Source organism: Pantherophis guttatus, chromosome 2 (genome assembly GCF_059756535.1).
Source record: "Pantherophis guttatus breed Tessera chromosome 2, ASM5975653v1, whole genome shotgun sequence".
Taxonomy (NCBI): Eukaryota; Metazoa; Chordata; class Lepidosauria; order Squamata; family Colubridae; genus Pantherophis; species Pantherophis guttatus.
The window spans coordinates 291673231-291689716 of record NC_142064.1 but is presented as its reverse complement, the minus strand read 5'-3'; the positions used below and the strand labels follow the sequence as shown (position 1 = coordinate 291689716).

Below are 16486 nucleotides of genomic sequence, written 5' to 3'. Positions count from 1 at the left end.
TTCCCTCCGTCCGGTCCCTGCCCATCAGCCCCCCCTGCAGTGTAGGCCTTCCTGGGGGGGGGCAGTAGGAGAGGTGGAAGAGCTTGTTCCCACTGAGGGTTTCACTTTATATTCTGTGATAATATTATTTTCTTCCCCGTCTCTTTTCCCCCCAGGGCTCCGGAGTGAATCCTGCCCTCCTTCCTGCTTTCCGAGGGGAAAGGCATTTTTTAGGAGGAGCTGGGGAATTTCTGCCTGTGAAGGACGGAGGTTCAGGGTTGGAGGTGGGGGAGAGGAGGAGGAGGAGGAGGATGGCAGCCTGGAGCTTCTCCTGCCGAGACCCCTCCCCAGTTTCCTTGCAGGGCCCCTCTCTTGTTCTGACCTAGGCTTCCCCAGCAGCAGGAAGCCAAGTCCTCGTCCCCACAAAACCCCCTTTTCTTTAATTGACAGTGAATTCCTCTCCAGCAAAGTCTTTCCTCTCCCACAGTCTTTCTAGACAGTTCACAATTACCGACCTTTATTGGGGAGCGGCCAGGCCGAGGTCTTCCAGACGCCCCAATACTTGGCAAGAATGCAGGAATGAACTAATTGCCTCCTGCAAACTCCACTCCCCGTTCGCTCCTCTTTTATTCCCTCTGGGAGGGCCCTTCATTGTCCACCTGTGGCCTTACTCCCGAGTCGACCCTTGTTCCTTAGCTGTTCCCTTCGCCTGGGAACTCTGCGCACACCCACACTGGGAACAGGCCCCAGCTGTTCCTCTGCCCCACTGATGTCTGACTCCGAAGGCAGCTGATATCTGTCATACGGCCCTGGCCCCCTCTCTGCCTCCGACGCAGAGCCCTCATCCGAGCCTTCCCCAGACTCCAGGAGTGGCCCAGGTTCCCCCCCAGCCTCCTCACTGTCCGAATCTGCTTCCAGCTCTGAATCCACAGCAGCTTCGTCTCCATTGCTCTCCTCCTCCTCCTCCTCCTCCTCCTCCTCCTCCTCCTCCTCCTCCTCCTCCTCCGAGTCCCTTCGCTTCACTTCCCTTTGCTATAAAAGAATAAATTTTAGACTTTAGGAAATCCCTGGAATCCCCTCCCTCCCCCCCTCCTCTTCCCTGGACCTGCAGGTGGATCTTCCCTGGATTGGGGCCAGAACTCGCCTGGGAGGAGGCTGGGCAGATCCCAGGGAGCAGAAGAAGGATATGACCAGTAGAACCAGTTGCCAAAGACAGATCAGATTTTGGCAGATCTTTGCCAAAAACAGATCATGCCAAAGAAATCTTATTTTGTTCTTTCACAAAGTGGCTAAATTAGTAGGCCAGAGAAATGCTGTGGACACGATAGACTTAGACTTCAGGAAGGCATTCGACAAAAACCGAGGCTACAATTTCACTTTGTATTTTATTGTGCTGGGAAAAAGTTTCTTTCATCTCTTTTTTCCTTTTGCCCTTTATCCCCCCACTTCTCCTTCCCTTTTCTTTCCCTTCCCCATTTCCCTAAGACTTTTATTCTCTCTTTTATGCCCTTATAATCTTAATAAGAAAACAATAAAAAGCAGCCTTTTGTTTTAGGGGCCTTCCTGTTCCCCAGTCAAAATAGGCAAATCTCATCAGGATCTGAACAATCAGATGGCAAAAATTTCTTCCAAAATGTCACTTTATATATTTTTCTGCTGAAAGTAGAGATTGTTCTGCATTATGGGAGAAGATGTGGACGTTCTCCGAGGAAAGGAGTGGGAAGCGGAGGAGAAACAGCCAAACTTCATTCGGGAATCTTCATTCAGGGTTGCTTTGTAAGGAAAAGGGGGATCCCGACCCACAGAGAGAAAGAGGGAGATTCGTACACAATTCGGGTTCAGCGGCAGGAAACCTGAAGGAGCCGGTCCGTCCAGACGTTCTCAGCAAGGGAGACACGTGTTTCAAGGAAGGGAAATTGTAAAGCCAAGAGATCCCTACGGAGATTCTCCCGTGAAGGGGGAGGGGCTGGGGAGAGGATCCGGCTGGATTAGGGGGGATCCCTGCAGACCCTGCCTGGACTGTCAGCTGAGGCTTTTCCTGGCTTCCCTTCGGATTGGGGGGAGCGTGTGACCCCCAAGTCCTGGCTGGCTGTAGGGATGCCCCTCCCCCCTTGTCATCCAGGGCAGCTGCTGGGGGCTCCCTCCTCCCAGATTGAGCCCCGAAGGACCCCTCGAGCTCTGGATCCACTTTGCCCTTCTGGACTCTCGGCAGATCCAGCTTAGGCTCCTTCTGGGCACTCTGGGAACTCAAAGGGCATCTAGTCCAGTCCAGGCGCACAGAGAAAGGATGAGAATCGGGGGAGAATCATGGGGGGGAGGGGGGCAAAAGGAAGAGGAGATTCTCCCCCCGGAGCTGGCATGAAAGACCCCCCAGATTGCAGCCCCCCAAGACTGAAGGGATTCCCCTCCCCCACTTTCTCCGCTTCTCTCTCTGCGCAGAACTCTCTCCTGCATCGGGCGAAGTCAAGGGAGGCTCTGCCCGGAGACCGATGACGCTGCAGAAGGGAGGATTCCCATTGGTCCTCCTGCTCTTTCTGGACTCTCCCTCTTCCGAAGTCCGAGGAAACCTCCTCCCCCCCTCCAGACCCTCCGATTCCTCCTCTGGGGCTGGGAGCGTCTTTCTCCTCCCTTTGGGGCGCTTGTGGGGCAGCAGCCATGGCTTTTCCTGGGGTCCCCCTGATGCTGCTGCTGGGGGCGCTGGCCCGGATCCCCGGAAGCGAAGGGGGGGAGGAGACCCCAGGTAAGGAGGGGGCTGGGCGGGGGAGGAGGGGGCTGGGAAGGGGGAAGGAAGCCGATGGGTCCCCAGAGCCTCCAGCAGCCTCGATCTCTGCGTGGTCTCCTCCCCCTTCCTCCCCACAGCCCCCCCCCCAGGAGGACGGAGAGGGACCCTAATCCTAACCCTTCCCCCATGTAGCCCAGGTGGGGGTCGCAGCCTCTCCTGTGCCTGGGTGGGAGGGGGCTGCAGGGAAAGAGGGAGGGGAGGAAAAGCGAAAGAGGGAAACTGAGGCATTTTCAGCCCTGAATCCCCAGAAGGGAAAAGAGGCATTTGAGCAAAAGTCTTTTCGCTTCTTCAGAAACTTCACTTTTTCTTCTCAATCTCAGATTGCAGGCTTTGAAAGACAGGCAAGAGGGGGGCTTCGGGCCCTTCTGGGGAGCCCCTGAATTTGGGGAGGAGACCAAGAACCCCCATAATCCCCCTGGAGGGGAGGGGGAAGGGAGGGAGGAGGATATTGGGGGCGGGAGACCCTCCCTTTGAGAGGCTCTTCGGGGGGGGCTGCACTGCAGGGTCTCTTTGGGGAGGGGGAGAGGAATCAGGAGTGCCCCAAAGGGAGGGAGCTGGGCTGAAGATTCGGGGGAAGAAGAAAGGGGGGGAGAGACGGAGGGGAGGTGAAGACTGAAGGGCTGGGAGACCCCAGGAGAGGCGGTCTAGATGTCCTCATTGTGGCCCCTCGCCAGATCCCTTCCCCAGGAAGGAAGAGAGAGTGGGGGGGAATGGAAGCTACTTTCCCTCCAGCCCCTCCCCCATCCTTCCTGCCTCTTGAGATCCAACCTTCCCTGCAGAGACTGAATGGGATCGCTGGACCGGTTGAGCTTCTGCCTGCCTTTTCCCACCCCTCCCCCTCTTTCCTCCCCTCCCCCCTCCAGACCCCCCAGGAAGCCTCCCTTCCTCTCTGGGACTGAGAGTTCCCGCTCCCTCCTCCAGGGGGCGTCTTCCGCCAGTCTCTCTCAGAAGGACTCCAGCAACTCCCCCTTCCCGCGTAGATCCCCTCCTCCTCTCCCAGCGGCTGGGAGCGATGGGCCCTGGAGTCCCTCCTGACGGCCTTCCTCCTCCTCCTCCTCCCCCTCGCAGCCCATTTCCTCTACCAGTATAAGGCCGAGTGCCGCTTCCTCAACGGGACGGAGCGGGTGAGACACCTGGATCGCTACTTCTACGACCGGCAGGAGTTCGTGCGCTTCGACAGCGACCTCGGGAAGTTCGTGGCCGTCACGAAGTTGGGGAAGGGGACTGCGGACTATTGGAACAGGGATGAGCGCATCCTGCAGTACCAGAAGGACTCCGTGGATTCCTTCTGTCGGTACAACTACGGGGTGTACAACTACGAGGCGCCCAAGAGGGAGGAGCGGGTGGTTGGCCGGAGAGGTGAGTTCGTGGGGGGGGGGAGTTTGGGGGGAGTTTGGGGGAGGGGACCCCCTTTTCCTTCCCTTGATTGAGACTCTCCCAGAGGAAGATTTAGTGGTTGTTTCAAAAGCAAGGATGACTCCAATTCAGTGGAAAAATCAATGAATTAATTCATGAAGAGACTTAATTGAAAGGCTTCAGGGGATTCAGGCTGCCTCCCACTCTCTGCCCCCCCCAGCAAAGCCCCAGAGCCCCCTTGGGAGCCTTTTCCAGAAGGCCAATGGGGGGGGGCTCCCTCCCCCTCTGGGGCCTTTGGGATTTTGGGATTAAAAAAATCCTTTCTCTCCAGGTCTCCGTTCTCTCTATTCTTTATTCAGAGTCATTTCCACTCCGGCATCTTTTCAATCCAATAAATAAATAAATAAATAAGTAAAATAAACAAATATATAAAATTAAATAAATAAATGAAATAAATAAATGAAAAGCTAAATAAATAACTAATAAATAAAATAAATAACTAATAAAATAAACTAAAGAAAGAAAGAATAATAATAAATTAACTAAATAATAAAATAAATTTAATAAATAATTAACTAAATAATAGAAGAAATAATAAACTAATAATGGCAATAAATAAATTAAACAATAAAATCAATCAATCAATCTAGATAGAATTTATACAACAGTTGTATACAGTGTACAACTACCAGGAGCGCCTGATGGGCCGGAGAGGAGAGTCTTGGGGGGGGGCTCTTCCCTGGGAGGAGGATGCCAGGACCCCCCTTTCCTTTCCTTTCCTTTCCTTTCATTCCTTGGGATCCTCCCGGATGGAGGTTTTACTCCTCATTTATTTATTTATTCTACACTCTCAGATGGACAAAATCTTCTTCCCAGGCTCCAAACTCTCCTCCTGCCTGGAATCTGGGATCCCTTTGATCCATTCACCCCCCTGCACAAGAAAATCCATCCAAATATGATTTTTTTGGGGGGGGGAATCCAGCCAGATCTCTCTCTCTCCTGCTCAATACTGCCAGTCCTCCACTTAACAACAGTTCATTTAGTGACCGTTGAAAGTTACAACAGCCGATTGAGATCATCGGGAGCAAAAGAGGGAGTACAGTGCAGAACTGCTGAGGTCGAACAGAAACGGAACTAATTTGGATTACTAATTTCGGCGCAAAACCGAGGAGAAAGTTTCTTTTCTTTCCGGAGGGACAGCGTGAAGAAGGAAGATCTCAAAGTGTAACCGGGCGGCAACTGAAAAGGCGAGCAAAGAGGAAGGGGCAAAATACGGAGCAGCGAAGAAAGTCTAAAAAACTTTAAAACAGACAAACGAAGGTGAGGAGAAATAACTTAAACAGAGGAGATTAAAAGAAGAATGGACTCTCTTTTTTTTTTTTTACCCCCGCTTCTAGCTGCCTGAGCGGAAGGAGTGAGAAAGTCTTGGCAAAGTAAGGATTACATACAGTGACTGTGCAGAATAGAGGTCGCCATACTGTAACCGGAAAAGACTTCAACAGTTGTAAAAGAACTTGTTTTTTTTTTCTTTATTGAAAACATACCGAGGCCAACAAAAACATTGAAAAGCACTGCTCCAACTTATCATTATTTTCTTTACTTAAGTATAGATGAATTAATATTAATGTTATTTATTGGAATTAATCAATTAAGAAATATAGAGTATATTTAATCAATTTAGAAAATATTTATAATACATAGAGATTTAGAAGTACTATTATTAGAACATCATATTACTATTAATTAATTAATTAATTATTATATATTAACCAGTATATATTATTAGAATATTTTATGTTTGTGGATCTTATTGAATAACTAATTACTAGATATTAAGATACTAAGAATTGATCAATTGTATAGTCTTTAATTAGATAAGATATTTATTTATATATATATTTATACTGGTAGCTATATTTATACTCATATTTATATTTAGATTTATATCTATATTCTTATCACATTCTTAACTGAATTATATATAATTTTATATAGAGAGAATTAATTATTGAAAAGAATTTATTTATTTAAAGAAGGCTTATTGGATTGATCTTTTATAAGGAGGGGGGAAAAAAGAGAAAAGAAAAGAAAGGAATTATAGAAATTATAGAAATTTGGATGGTGATTTGGGAGAAAGTTGATAAAATACTGGGAGAACAATACAAGATTTTGAAAGAAATGACTAGCACTACCACAACCACGTTGAAAACAGCTAAGAAGCCAACACCATTTTTAACAGGAACAGCGGCCTCCCCAGTGACACAGAAAACCTTGGAGGGAATGTTTGCATCAGACAAGCAACCCAGTACACCTAATATGCCAACAATGCAGGCCACGCTCATAACAATTCAGGAAACTATGGCCAAAATGCAAGAGTGTATGACCAGAAACCATGAACAATCCAGAAAAGACATGGACGAGGTAAAGAGAGAAGTCAAGAATGACATTCAAAAGATTGATGGAAAAATGGACTTAATACAAGAAATCATTCAAAAAAATGACCAAAGGATAAAAGAAATAGAACAAAAAACTGAATTGACGGAAGAAAAATTAGAAGCATTAGATACAAAAATGACAGGATTAAATAAGGAACTTGAGAACACTGTGGCCCAATTAGAAATGGAGAAGGCAGCATTCTATTTGCGTTTCCAGAACGTAGCGGAAGACCGGGAGGAAGATCTGACGATGGTAATGGCTGAGATGATAGCAGAGGCACTCCAGAGAGAAAAAGACGAGATAATTAATGAACTAGATGAAGTCTACCGAGTCCACACTAACTACGCCCGACAAAACAAACTCCCTCGGGAGGTACACATAAGATTTGTAAGAAGGAAGGTGAGGGATATTGTATATAAGATAACAAAGGACGAACCAATGTATTATAGAAATAAAGAAATAATCACCCTAAAGCAAGTACCTAAAAGAATACGAGATTTGCGAAGAGATTATTGGTTCCTGGCCACATTACTAAACAGAAGATATATACCATTCAAATGGATAACCCCGGAAGGAATGTTAGTAACGTGGCAGGGAAAGAAAATCAAGGTGGACTCGCACAGCAAAGCAAAAGAACTATATGACCAAATGATGGGTGCTGAAGCAACAAATGGTAATAAAGAAGAGGAAGGACGGAATATCAAAGGAAAACAGAAGAGAGATCGGGAAAGAACACCACAACAAGGAGGGAAAGTAGATGAAGGAGAGACCCAGGAAGAGGAAGGAGTGCAGACAAGAGGCAAAAAAAAGGAACAGGAAGAAATAAAGAAGAAACAACAGGAAAGTCAATAAAAAAAAAAAATAATGGAACGAACTTTAAAAATACTATCTGTAAATGTTAATGGACTCAACTCACCATCCAAACGACACCAAATTTACAAAAAAAATTTGAAACAAAAATCAGACATTGTGTGCCTCCAGGAGGTACATATAAGAAAACAGGATATCAAATATATACAATATAAAAAATTAGGTAAAGAATACGCTTCATTGGCAGAGGAAAAAAAAAAAGGAGTGGTGGTATATATCAAGGAAGGAATAGACAGTAATATGAGGTATGTGGATACAGAAGGTAGGATAGTCATGGTAGAGCTAAATCTTGAGCTCAAAAAGATATTATTGGTAGTAATATACGCCCCAAATAGTCAACAATTAGAATTCTACAAAAAAGTGCATGAGAAAATTATAGAACAAAAAATGGAGAATGTCTGTCTGATTGGGGATTTTAATGCTATCTTAGATGTAAGAAAAGATTATGAATGTGGTCAGCAAAACAAAAATAAAAAAAATGTATTACCTAAAACCTTTATGGATATGGTGGAAGAGTTAGATATGGTAGATAGCTGGAGATGTCTTAACCCCGAAGCAAGAAATTATACATATTATTCGAATCCGCATAAATCATGGTCAAGGTTGGATATGATTTGGGTAACTAAGATGTTAATAATGGAGATAGAAGAAGTAGATATTTTACCAAATAATTGGGCTGACCACAACCCGATAATGATGAAGTGGAGAGGTCAGCAGAGAAAGAAGAATAGATGGACTATGAACACACAGATACTGCAAGAAAAAGAGTATAAGAATTACATAGAAAAGGAGCTAGAATGGTTTTATAAGGAAAACACAAAGCAACACACTTCCCTACAAAACCTATGGGATACAACCAAAGCATATGTAAGAGGCCTCATGATATCATATAATGTAAAACGGAGAAAAGAGAGAGAGAAAGAATATAATAAATTATTAGAAGAAATTCAAAATTGGGAATGTAAATTGCAAAGAAACCCAGGGGATGAAAAAATAAGGTTAAATTGGTTAACAGCAAAACATAACCTAAACATATTAGAGCAGGGGAAATATGCAACAGCATTGAAATATATAAGACAAAATTACTTTGAAAACGCAAACAAACCAGGGAGATGGCTGGCGTATAGGCTGAGGAAGGAAAGAGAAAAAAGAACAATTCAGAAATTACGAGATGATGAGGGAAGGATTCAATGGGCCCTAGAGGGAAAAGAGGACATAACAGTCCAATATTATCAAAAACTGTATGAAAAGGATATAGTAACAGAGGAGGAAATTGAATATTATTTAAAAGGGGAGGGATTGCAAATACTAACAGAGGAAGAAAGAGAATTATTAGATAAGGAGATTACGATGGGGGAGCTAAAAGAGGCACTGAAGAGGCAAAAAAATAACAAAACCCCGGGGACAGACGGTTTACCAATAGAATTCTATAAGACATTTGGAGATCCATTAAATGGAATACTGTTAGAAATATATAATGAGGCCCTAATGGAGGCAAAACTACCCAACACATGGAAAGAAGCATATATTTCCTTAATACCTAAAGAGGGGACAGATACCACACTAATAAAAAATTATAGGCCGATTTCTTTGTTGAATACCGATTATAAAGTTTTCATGAGCATAATTGCCAATAGGATGAAAATAATATTACAAAATAAAATACACCAGGATCAAAATGGTTTTCTGCCTACAAGGCAGATAAAAAACAATTTAAGAATAGCATTGGATGTTTTAGAATATTATGAGGTGCATCCAGAGAGACAGGTAGCACTGATCTTTCTGGATGCACAAAAAGCGTTTGACCAAGTTAACTGGCAATTTATGAAGCAACAAATCAAAAGTATGAATTTTGGAGAAAGATTCACTAAAATGATAACATCGATATATCAGAATCAGAAAGCATGTGTCTTGGTGAATGGTGACCCAACAAAATTTTTTGGAATAAATAAAGGAGTAAGGCAGGGATGTCCACTTTCCCCTTTACTATTTATTTTAACATTGGAAAATTTATTAATCAGAATTAGAGCAAATAAAGAAATTCAAGGATTAAAGATCAAGAGAGAGGATTACAAGGTCCAAGCATTTGCAGACGACCTTGTCTTTTTTGTAGAAAACCCATTAGAAACAACCCCAAAATTAATAAAAGAGATTGAAAAATTTGGAAAGGTAGCAGGTTTAAAAATTAATAAAGAAAAGACAAAAATGATAACAAAAAACATGATAACAAAACAAGTAGAGAAATTAGTAAAAGAATCCGGTCTGCAGACAGTTAAAAAAGTTAAATACCTAGGGATAAATTTGACGGCCAAAACGACAACAATAAAAGAAGACAATTATGATACTTTAGTCCAGAAAATAAAGGAAGATGTAGAAAAATGGGGGAAACTAAAATTGTCTTTATTGGGGAAAATAGCAGCAATAAAATCAAACATACTGCCAAGACTCCTTTATTTATTCCAAACAATTCCAATAAAATTAGATAAGAAATTCTTTGATAATTTGGATAAAATAACTAAAAAATTTGTGTGGGAAGGGAAGAAATCAAGAATAAAATTGAATATACTACAAGATGATAAAAGTAGAGGTGGATTTGGACTCCCGGCATGGGATAAATATTACAAGGCCGCCAGTTTATTATGGATTAAAGATTGGATAACCTTAGATAATCAAAGATTGCTAAATTTAGAAGGGCATGATTTAATGAAGGGATGGCACGCCTTTATATGGAGTTCAGGAAATAAAATATATAAACATTTTAATAACCATACAATTAGGAGATCTTTAATTAACACATGGCTACAAATTAAACAAAAACACTACATGAAAATTCCCGGCTGGCTATCGACTATAGAAGCAATAACCCACCCCAACATATTATCAAAACAAAAGATTCTAAGATACAGGGAAATAGTAGATGTTCAGGGGAAATTGAAAACTAGGGAAGAGCTCAAAGAACAAGGAATAGGAATAGACTGGTGGCCCTACTCGCAAATAAAAGTAAGATACAGAAAAGACCAAGAGGAAGAAGGAATAGATTTAAAACAAAATCGATTAGACAAACTATTAGAATCAAAAGAAGGGAAATTAATTTCAAAAATCTACAAATATTTACTCGAATTCGATTTGGCAGAAGAGTTGGTCAAAGGGCAGATGATAGCCTGGGCGAGGAACATAGGGCATAATATACAATTAGAAGATTGGGAAAGAGCATGGGAAGATAACTATAGAATGACAAAATCGGTATCATACAAAGAAAATCATTATAAAATGTGGTACCGATGGTATCTGCCACCCGCAAGGCTAGCAAAAATGTATCCAAATGTGAACCCGGCTTGCTGGAAATGTAAAAAAGCGCAGGGAACTTTTTACCATGCTTGGTGGCTTTGCCCAAAAATCAAAAAATATTGGAACAAAATAAAAACATGGATATTAGAGATAACAAATCACGAAATTGAATTAACACCTGAAGTCTTTTTACTCGGCATGATCAATAAGAATATTAGGAAGGACATAAAATACCTAATACTCCACATTATAACAGCGGCAAGATTAGCGTTGGCACAACTCTGGAAAATAGACCGTTTGCCAACTGATCAGGAAGTAATACAGAAAATCTATGTATGCGCAGAGATGGATAAATTAACCCTAAAATTACAGGATAAGGAAGATTCAAAATACTTTAAAATATGGAATAGCTGGTACCAGTGGATAAGTCAGAGAGAGGGAATGCTTAGAGATGAAAGTTAGGAGAAATTAATGCAAATAAACAACGGCACTGTCAGAGAGATATAGAAGGAAATAAGTCACTGTGCGTATATATATATATGTATATATAACATTAGAAAGTAGTTGATAGATGAAGTTGAGCACTATATATGTATAGTATATGTACTTGTAATTTGTATGTTTGATTAAGAAAAACTTGTTCAGTTTTTCTTATAATTGTTTTAAATGTCCTTTTTTTAAATACGAATAAAGTTTGTTTTATAAAAAAAAAAAAAAAAGAAAGTTACAACAGCAGTGAAAACAAATGATATATGACTCTTTTTCACACTTACGACCATTGCAGCCTCCCCAGGGTCACGTGATCCAAATCCAGATGCTTGTCAACACACTCGTACTTGTGACGGTCACAGCGTCCTGGAGTCACGTCATCCCCTTTTGCGACCTTCCGATAAGCAAAGTCCGTGGGAAGCTGGATTCACTTAACAACCCTGCTACTCATTTAACAACTGCAGTGATTCACTTAATGACTGTGGCAAGAAAGGTCGTAACATGGGGCAACATTCATTGAACAAACGTCTCACTTAGCAACAGAAATCTTGGGCCCAATTGTGGTCCTAAGTCGAGGCCTCCCTGTATCTACATATATATTTCTCTATCCCTGATTTATTTCTATCCTATTCAGGAACCTCCCGTCTCCCTCCCTCTTCCCACCCAGAAGCCCCTCCCTCTCTTACTCTGCTCCAGAAATGCTGTTTTTGGCACTTTGGGATAAAACGTTATTTTTTACCCAAAATAAAAAAAAAGAATTAGTTGACCCCTTTCTATGGATCTTCTGCTTTTCTTTCATCTTTCTTCATTCAGAGTCATTTCCAGTCCAGCAGCTTTTCAATCCACTAAACAAACAAATGAGTAACAAAAGCAGCTTAGAATTTGTAATCACGATTCAATCCTTAAACCGAGATGTAAAAGCCCCAATGATAGGAACCCTGATCTCTTCCGTTCTTCCTTCCTGGGGAGGCTCCTGATTTGGGGGGAGAGAGTCCAAAAACACCCACAAACCTTAAAACTGAATTTGGGGTCATAAGAAAGAAATTGGGCCTCCATTCAGCCCTGAAGCCTCCGATTCTTTCCTTCTCTCTTCCAGATTCCTTCAATGTTGCCTACATTTCCTTTTCTCATTTTATTTCTTTGTCTAATAAAAATCTTATCTATTTCTATGGACTGATGGGGTTTCAGAGGCCAAGCATGGCGCAATTCAATGATTTTAGAAAAGCCTCTTCGAGCATTTGCTCCATCCGGGAATTATTGAATATTTTAGGGGAACCAACAGAGATTTTGCTCTCCACATATTCAGTCCGGAGGCAAAACTCATTTTCACTCCTAAATTCTTCCCTGCAAATCTAGGAGGATTTTCACCTGCCACATAAGATGCATTTACCAAAGAGGATATTTTCATGGAGATAATAATATTCAGCTATATAATTGGTTTCTGGACGATATTTAAAGTTCATTTTCCCCCTACAAACAGCCCAACATTCTTCATTCTTCATAACCTCCGAAAGTGCCCCAAGTGCCAATTGTGTTGGTGTTGTGAGTGTGTCTCTTTTGTGGGCCTCTCAGGGCCTCCCTCCCTCCTCCCTCCTTTTGGGGGTCTCTGGGGGGATTTTCCATTCAGGAAAAGGAGCTTCATCAGCTGCCCAAAGACTCCAACGCCCATGCTCCCCTCCTCTTTTCCTCCCTCCCCTCCTTCCTTCCTTCCTTCCTTTGGTTCAGGGACAGGACCTAAATTTCTGTCTGGATAGTTTGTGAAAAACCTTCAGCTGCTCACAAGCTTCATCCACATAAATAGAATGCATTTTCATTATAAATGCAAAATGGTGATCCTGAATTTCATTGTGATTCATGTAATTTCTTCTTCATCAAAAGTATTATTTTTACTTCCATGAAAATTCTTCAGACAAGAGGCCAATAATTCTCCAGGGGTTCCTGTTCTTTATTAAAAGAAGAGGAAAATTTATTAAATTACGTGTATTTAAAGCCAATTGTTGGTCCAGCTCCAGTTTAGGAGACCTGAAATCACAGGATGTTTCTTGAGTCTCTTTGGGGGAATTTTCTCTTCCGTTTTCTTTGACTTCTGAGCCGACTTTTCTCTCCGGAGAGATCCGGGCGTCTCCTTCCCCCGAGAGGCCAAAGCTTTTCTCCGGCCACCAAGAGACGCTCTCAACCTTCCCTCAACTCTCCCCAAAATTATATACATGTATAAAAAGAAGTTAATGAATCCTGCTGAATCAGTCTGCCTGTGGGTGCTTTCTGGATTTGATTTTTACAAGAAACTCTGATTTATATCTGTCTCCTATTTTATTATATTAGGCATCAAGCTTGATATCAAAAATAAATATTGAATAACATGATATGGGGCAGCTAAAATGTACTTTGTCCTCCTGCTGTTTTAAATCAAGAGGTTTCTATTTGTCTATTAAATTGGATTCCTGGATGGGCCGAGGGAGAAATTTGTGTCCCTGGGTAGGTATTTAAAAGGAAAAAAAATACCTTTTTCCAATTCAATTAAAATCTCCAGCAACTCCCATCTGGCCAAATTGGAACCCCAAAATCTTCACATGGCAGTCTTGTAAATAAGGAGGTTTGGGATAGGCTATAAAAATAAAAATCTAAAAATATCAAATTGCAGCTTTAAATTCTGATCCTTCCATTTTCTTGCTAAAAGTCTTTTTCTCATCCAAATTTGCATTTCCTGTTTTTTTAAAAAAAGGCCATTTTCAGTTTGTAAAGCCTCTGCCTTCTTTTAGCAATTCCACAAAGGCCTTTAATGTCCCAAGAGGCAAATGGGATTTTCCTGGAAAATAAAAACAATTCACACCTGAAATGTTGCTATTTGTCTGCGTGGAAACCTGACCAGATCCCAGGTTGGAATTACAAAGAACCATTTAAGCATTATAGAATTTACTGTTAATAAGAAAATCCCTCAACAGAAAAAAAAATGGTTAGCAAAGGACTCTGGGCTGGAATGGATCTATTGTCAACTCTCTTGGGGGGCTCATCCAGACTAAACCCCCCCCCATTAATCCATCCAAGAGTTGTGCCAGTTGGAGCATTTGCTGAAGGAGGAGATCAAGATCCAAGATCCCCTCTGGATCCCTTCCCCACTCCCTGCCCCCCTCATCCAGGGCAGAAGCTTCCCTCTGGGAGTCAGAGGGACCCCTCCCCACCTCCTTCCCCAGGAATGGCTGGTCCCTGCGGCTGGGAAGGAGGCCGGGTGGGTGCAGGCAGAGCCTAGTCTGGGGGGGGTCTCCCTCTGAATCCCCCCAAAGTCCCCCCAGGAAGGATCTCGAGAGAGATCAAGAGATCCCCCAAAACCTCTTCTGCCCTTCCTGCTCTGAAGGGGGGATTCAGGGTCTCTCATCTTCAATGGGGGAGAAACTTTTCCTTCAGGGGATCCTGGCAGTTATGGGGAGCAAAGGGCTGCCCCCCCCATTGGGCTCCTTTGCCCTTTCCTTCAAAATGCCTCTTTCTGTTGAGGCTGCCTGAAATTGGGGGGTTTTGCAGCCACATCACATTTTGCACTTTTCCCCCTGAAATCTTCTGCTGATTTTTTTGTTTATTTCTGCATCTTGTGGATCCTAAAGGGAGAAAAGGGAACGTGGAAGAGAAATTTTCTCTGTCCAAATAAAACTTTTTGAAAAGTGATTGAAACACCGAAGAAAATTGGGACAAAGATCTTCTCTTCTCTTCTCTTCTCTTCTCTTCTCTTCTCTCCTCTCCTCTCCTCTCCTCTCCTCTCCTCTCTCTCTCTCTCTCTTTCTCTTCTCTTCTCTTCTCTCATCTCCTCTTTTCTTCTCCTCTCCTCTCCTCTCCCCTCCCCTCTCCTCTCCTCTCTTTTCTCCTCTCTCTCTCTCTTTCTCTCTGTCTCTCTCTCTCTCTGTCTCTCTCTCTTTCTCTTTCTCTTTCTCTTTCTTTCTTTCTCTTGGCAAACTTGCTTGATCACCTTCAGGGCTTCTCAGAGGCATTTGGCTCTGTCCTCTCTCCTCTCCTCTATAACCTCCGCATGAAGCCGCTGGGTGAGGCCATCCGTCACCAGGGCTGGAGGTCTCCTCCGTCTGCTGATGTGATAAGGTTTCATCTCCACCTCTGGGGACCCAGGAGATGCTGAGGCTGCCCCCTCGAGGGTCCTGGAGGCTGTGGGGGGAGGGGCTGAGTGGGGGGTTAGGGGCTTCGGCTAAACCCTGGAAAGGCCAAAGGGCTTTGGGTGTTGGGAGCCCCAAGATGGGGGACTTTAACCAACTTCCTTCTGGGTGGAGCTGCATTGTCCCAGAGACCCAGTTGGCAATTCTGGAGATTCTCCTGGACTCCCGGAGAACAGGGGGCAGTCACGGCTAGGAGAGTGTCTGTAAGACTTTGGGTTAGTTGTGGCCACTTTGGGAAATAAATTTAATAAATAACTAAGTTTACTAAACAAACAAACAAATGTTGTGGTATTACACCTAATTAAAAGTGTGGTTTCATTTTCAACGAGATCCCATGAATCATCCGACTCGTGCTGCATCTGTCCTTCCTGTTTTCTGCGTTATTTATTTCCATGTCCACCACATCTGGCAGAAGGTTCCTTCCACCTCTGGGCGTTTCCAGCATTTATCCCTGTCAGACATGCCTATTGGGGGAATTCTTTTTGGAGACTGTAATTGGTCCCAATCAGGAAGGATTTAACGTTTTCCCCTCTTTCAGGATCCCTTTTAATTTCTTGCTGCAATTTACTTTGGAAGATGACTTAAAACACAGTATATTTTCAGGAGTGAAAAGGGATCTTGGCCTGAACTAACCAACTTGGTCTTCCATTCTGGGCCCTGTTGTGTCTCTCATGTGGCTCCTTCTCCTCCTTCCCTCCAGCCAAGCCCACCGTCTCCATCTCCCCCACCAAGATGGACCCCTCCTCCCCCAACACCATCCTCCTCTGCACCGCGACCGGCTTTTACCCCGTGGAGATCAATATCCAGTGGCTGAAGAACGGGCGGCTGGAGGAGGAGGGCGTGGCCTTTGGGGAGGAGCTCCAGAACGGAGACTGGACCTACCAGCTCCAGGTGATGCTGGAGACCCAGCCCCAACGGGGGGACGTCTACACTTGCAAGGTGGGGCACGCCAGCCTGGAGGCCCCCATCACCGTCCAGTGGGGTAAGCCCCTCCCTCCCCTCCCTCCCTTCCTGCCCTGAGAAGGGGGAGAAACCCACCCCATGGGGGGAGCCGGAATGGAGCCTCCTGGGGGAAGGTGGGCCTGATCCTCCTGCTCAGGTGAGGCTCCTTCTCCTTCCCCAGAGCCCCGTT

The 16486-nt window shown here is 43.7% G+C and overlaps 1 protein-coding gene across 1 annotated transcript in view; it reads left to right on the top strand.

Moving 5' to 3' along the window:
* The first annotated feature begins 2510 nt into the window (after positions 1–2510).
* Positions 2511–16486, top strand: part of LOC148116160 (H-2 class II histocompatibility antigen, E-S beta chain-like) — a 99149-nt gene continuing 85173 nt past the window's right edge. Inside the window, exon 1 of the mRNA XM_087884952.1 lies at positions 2511–2719. Coding sequence (XP_087741078.1) covers positions 2635–2719 — 85 coding nt within the window. The 5' untranslated portion in view covers positions 2511–2634. The remainder of the gene's footprint in view (positions 2720–16486) is intronic.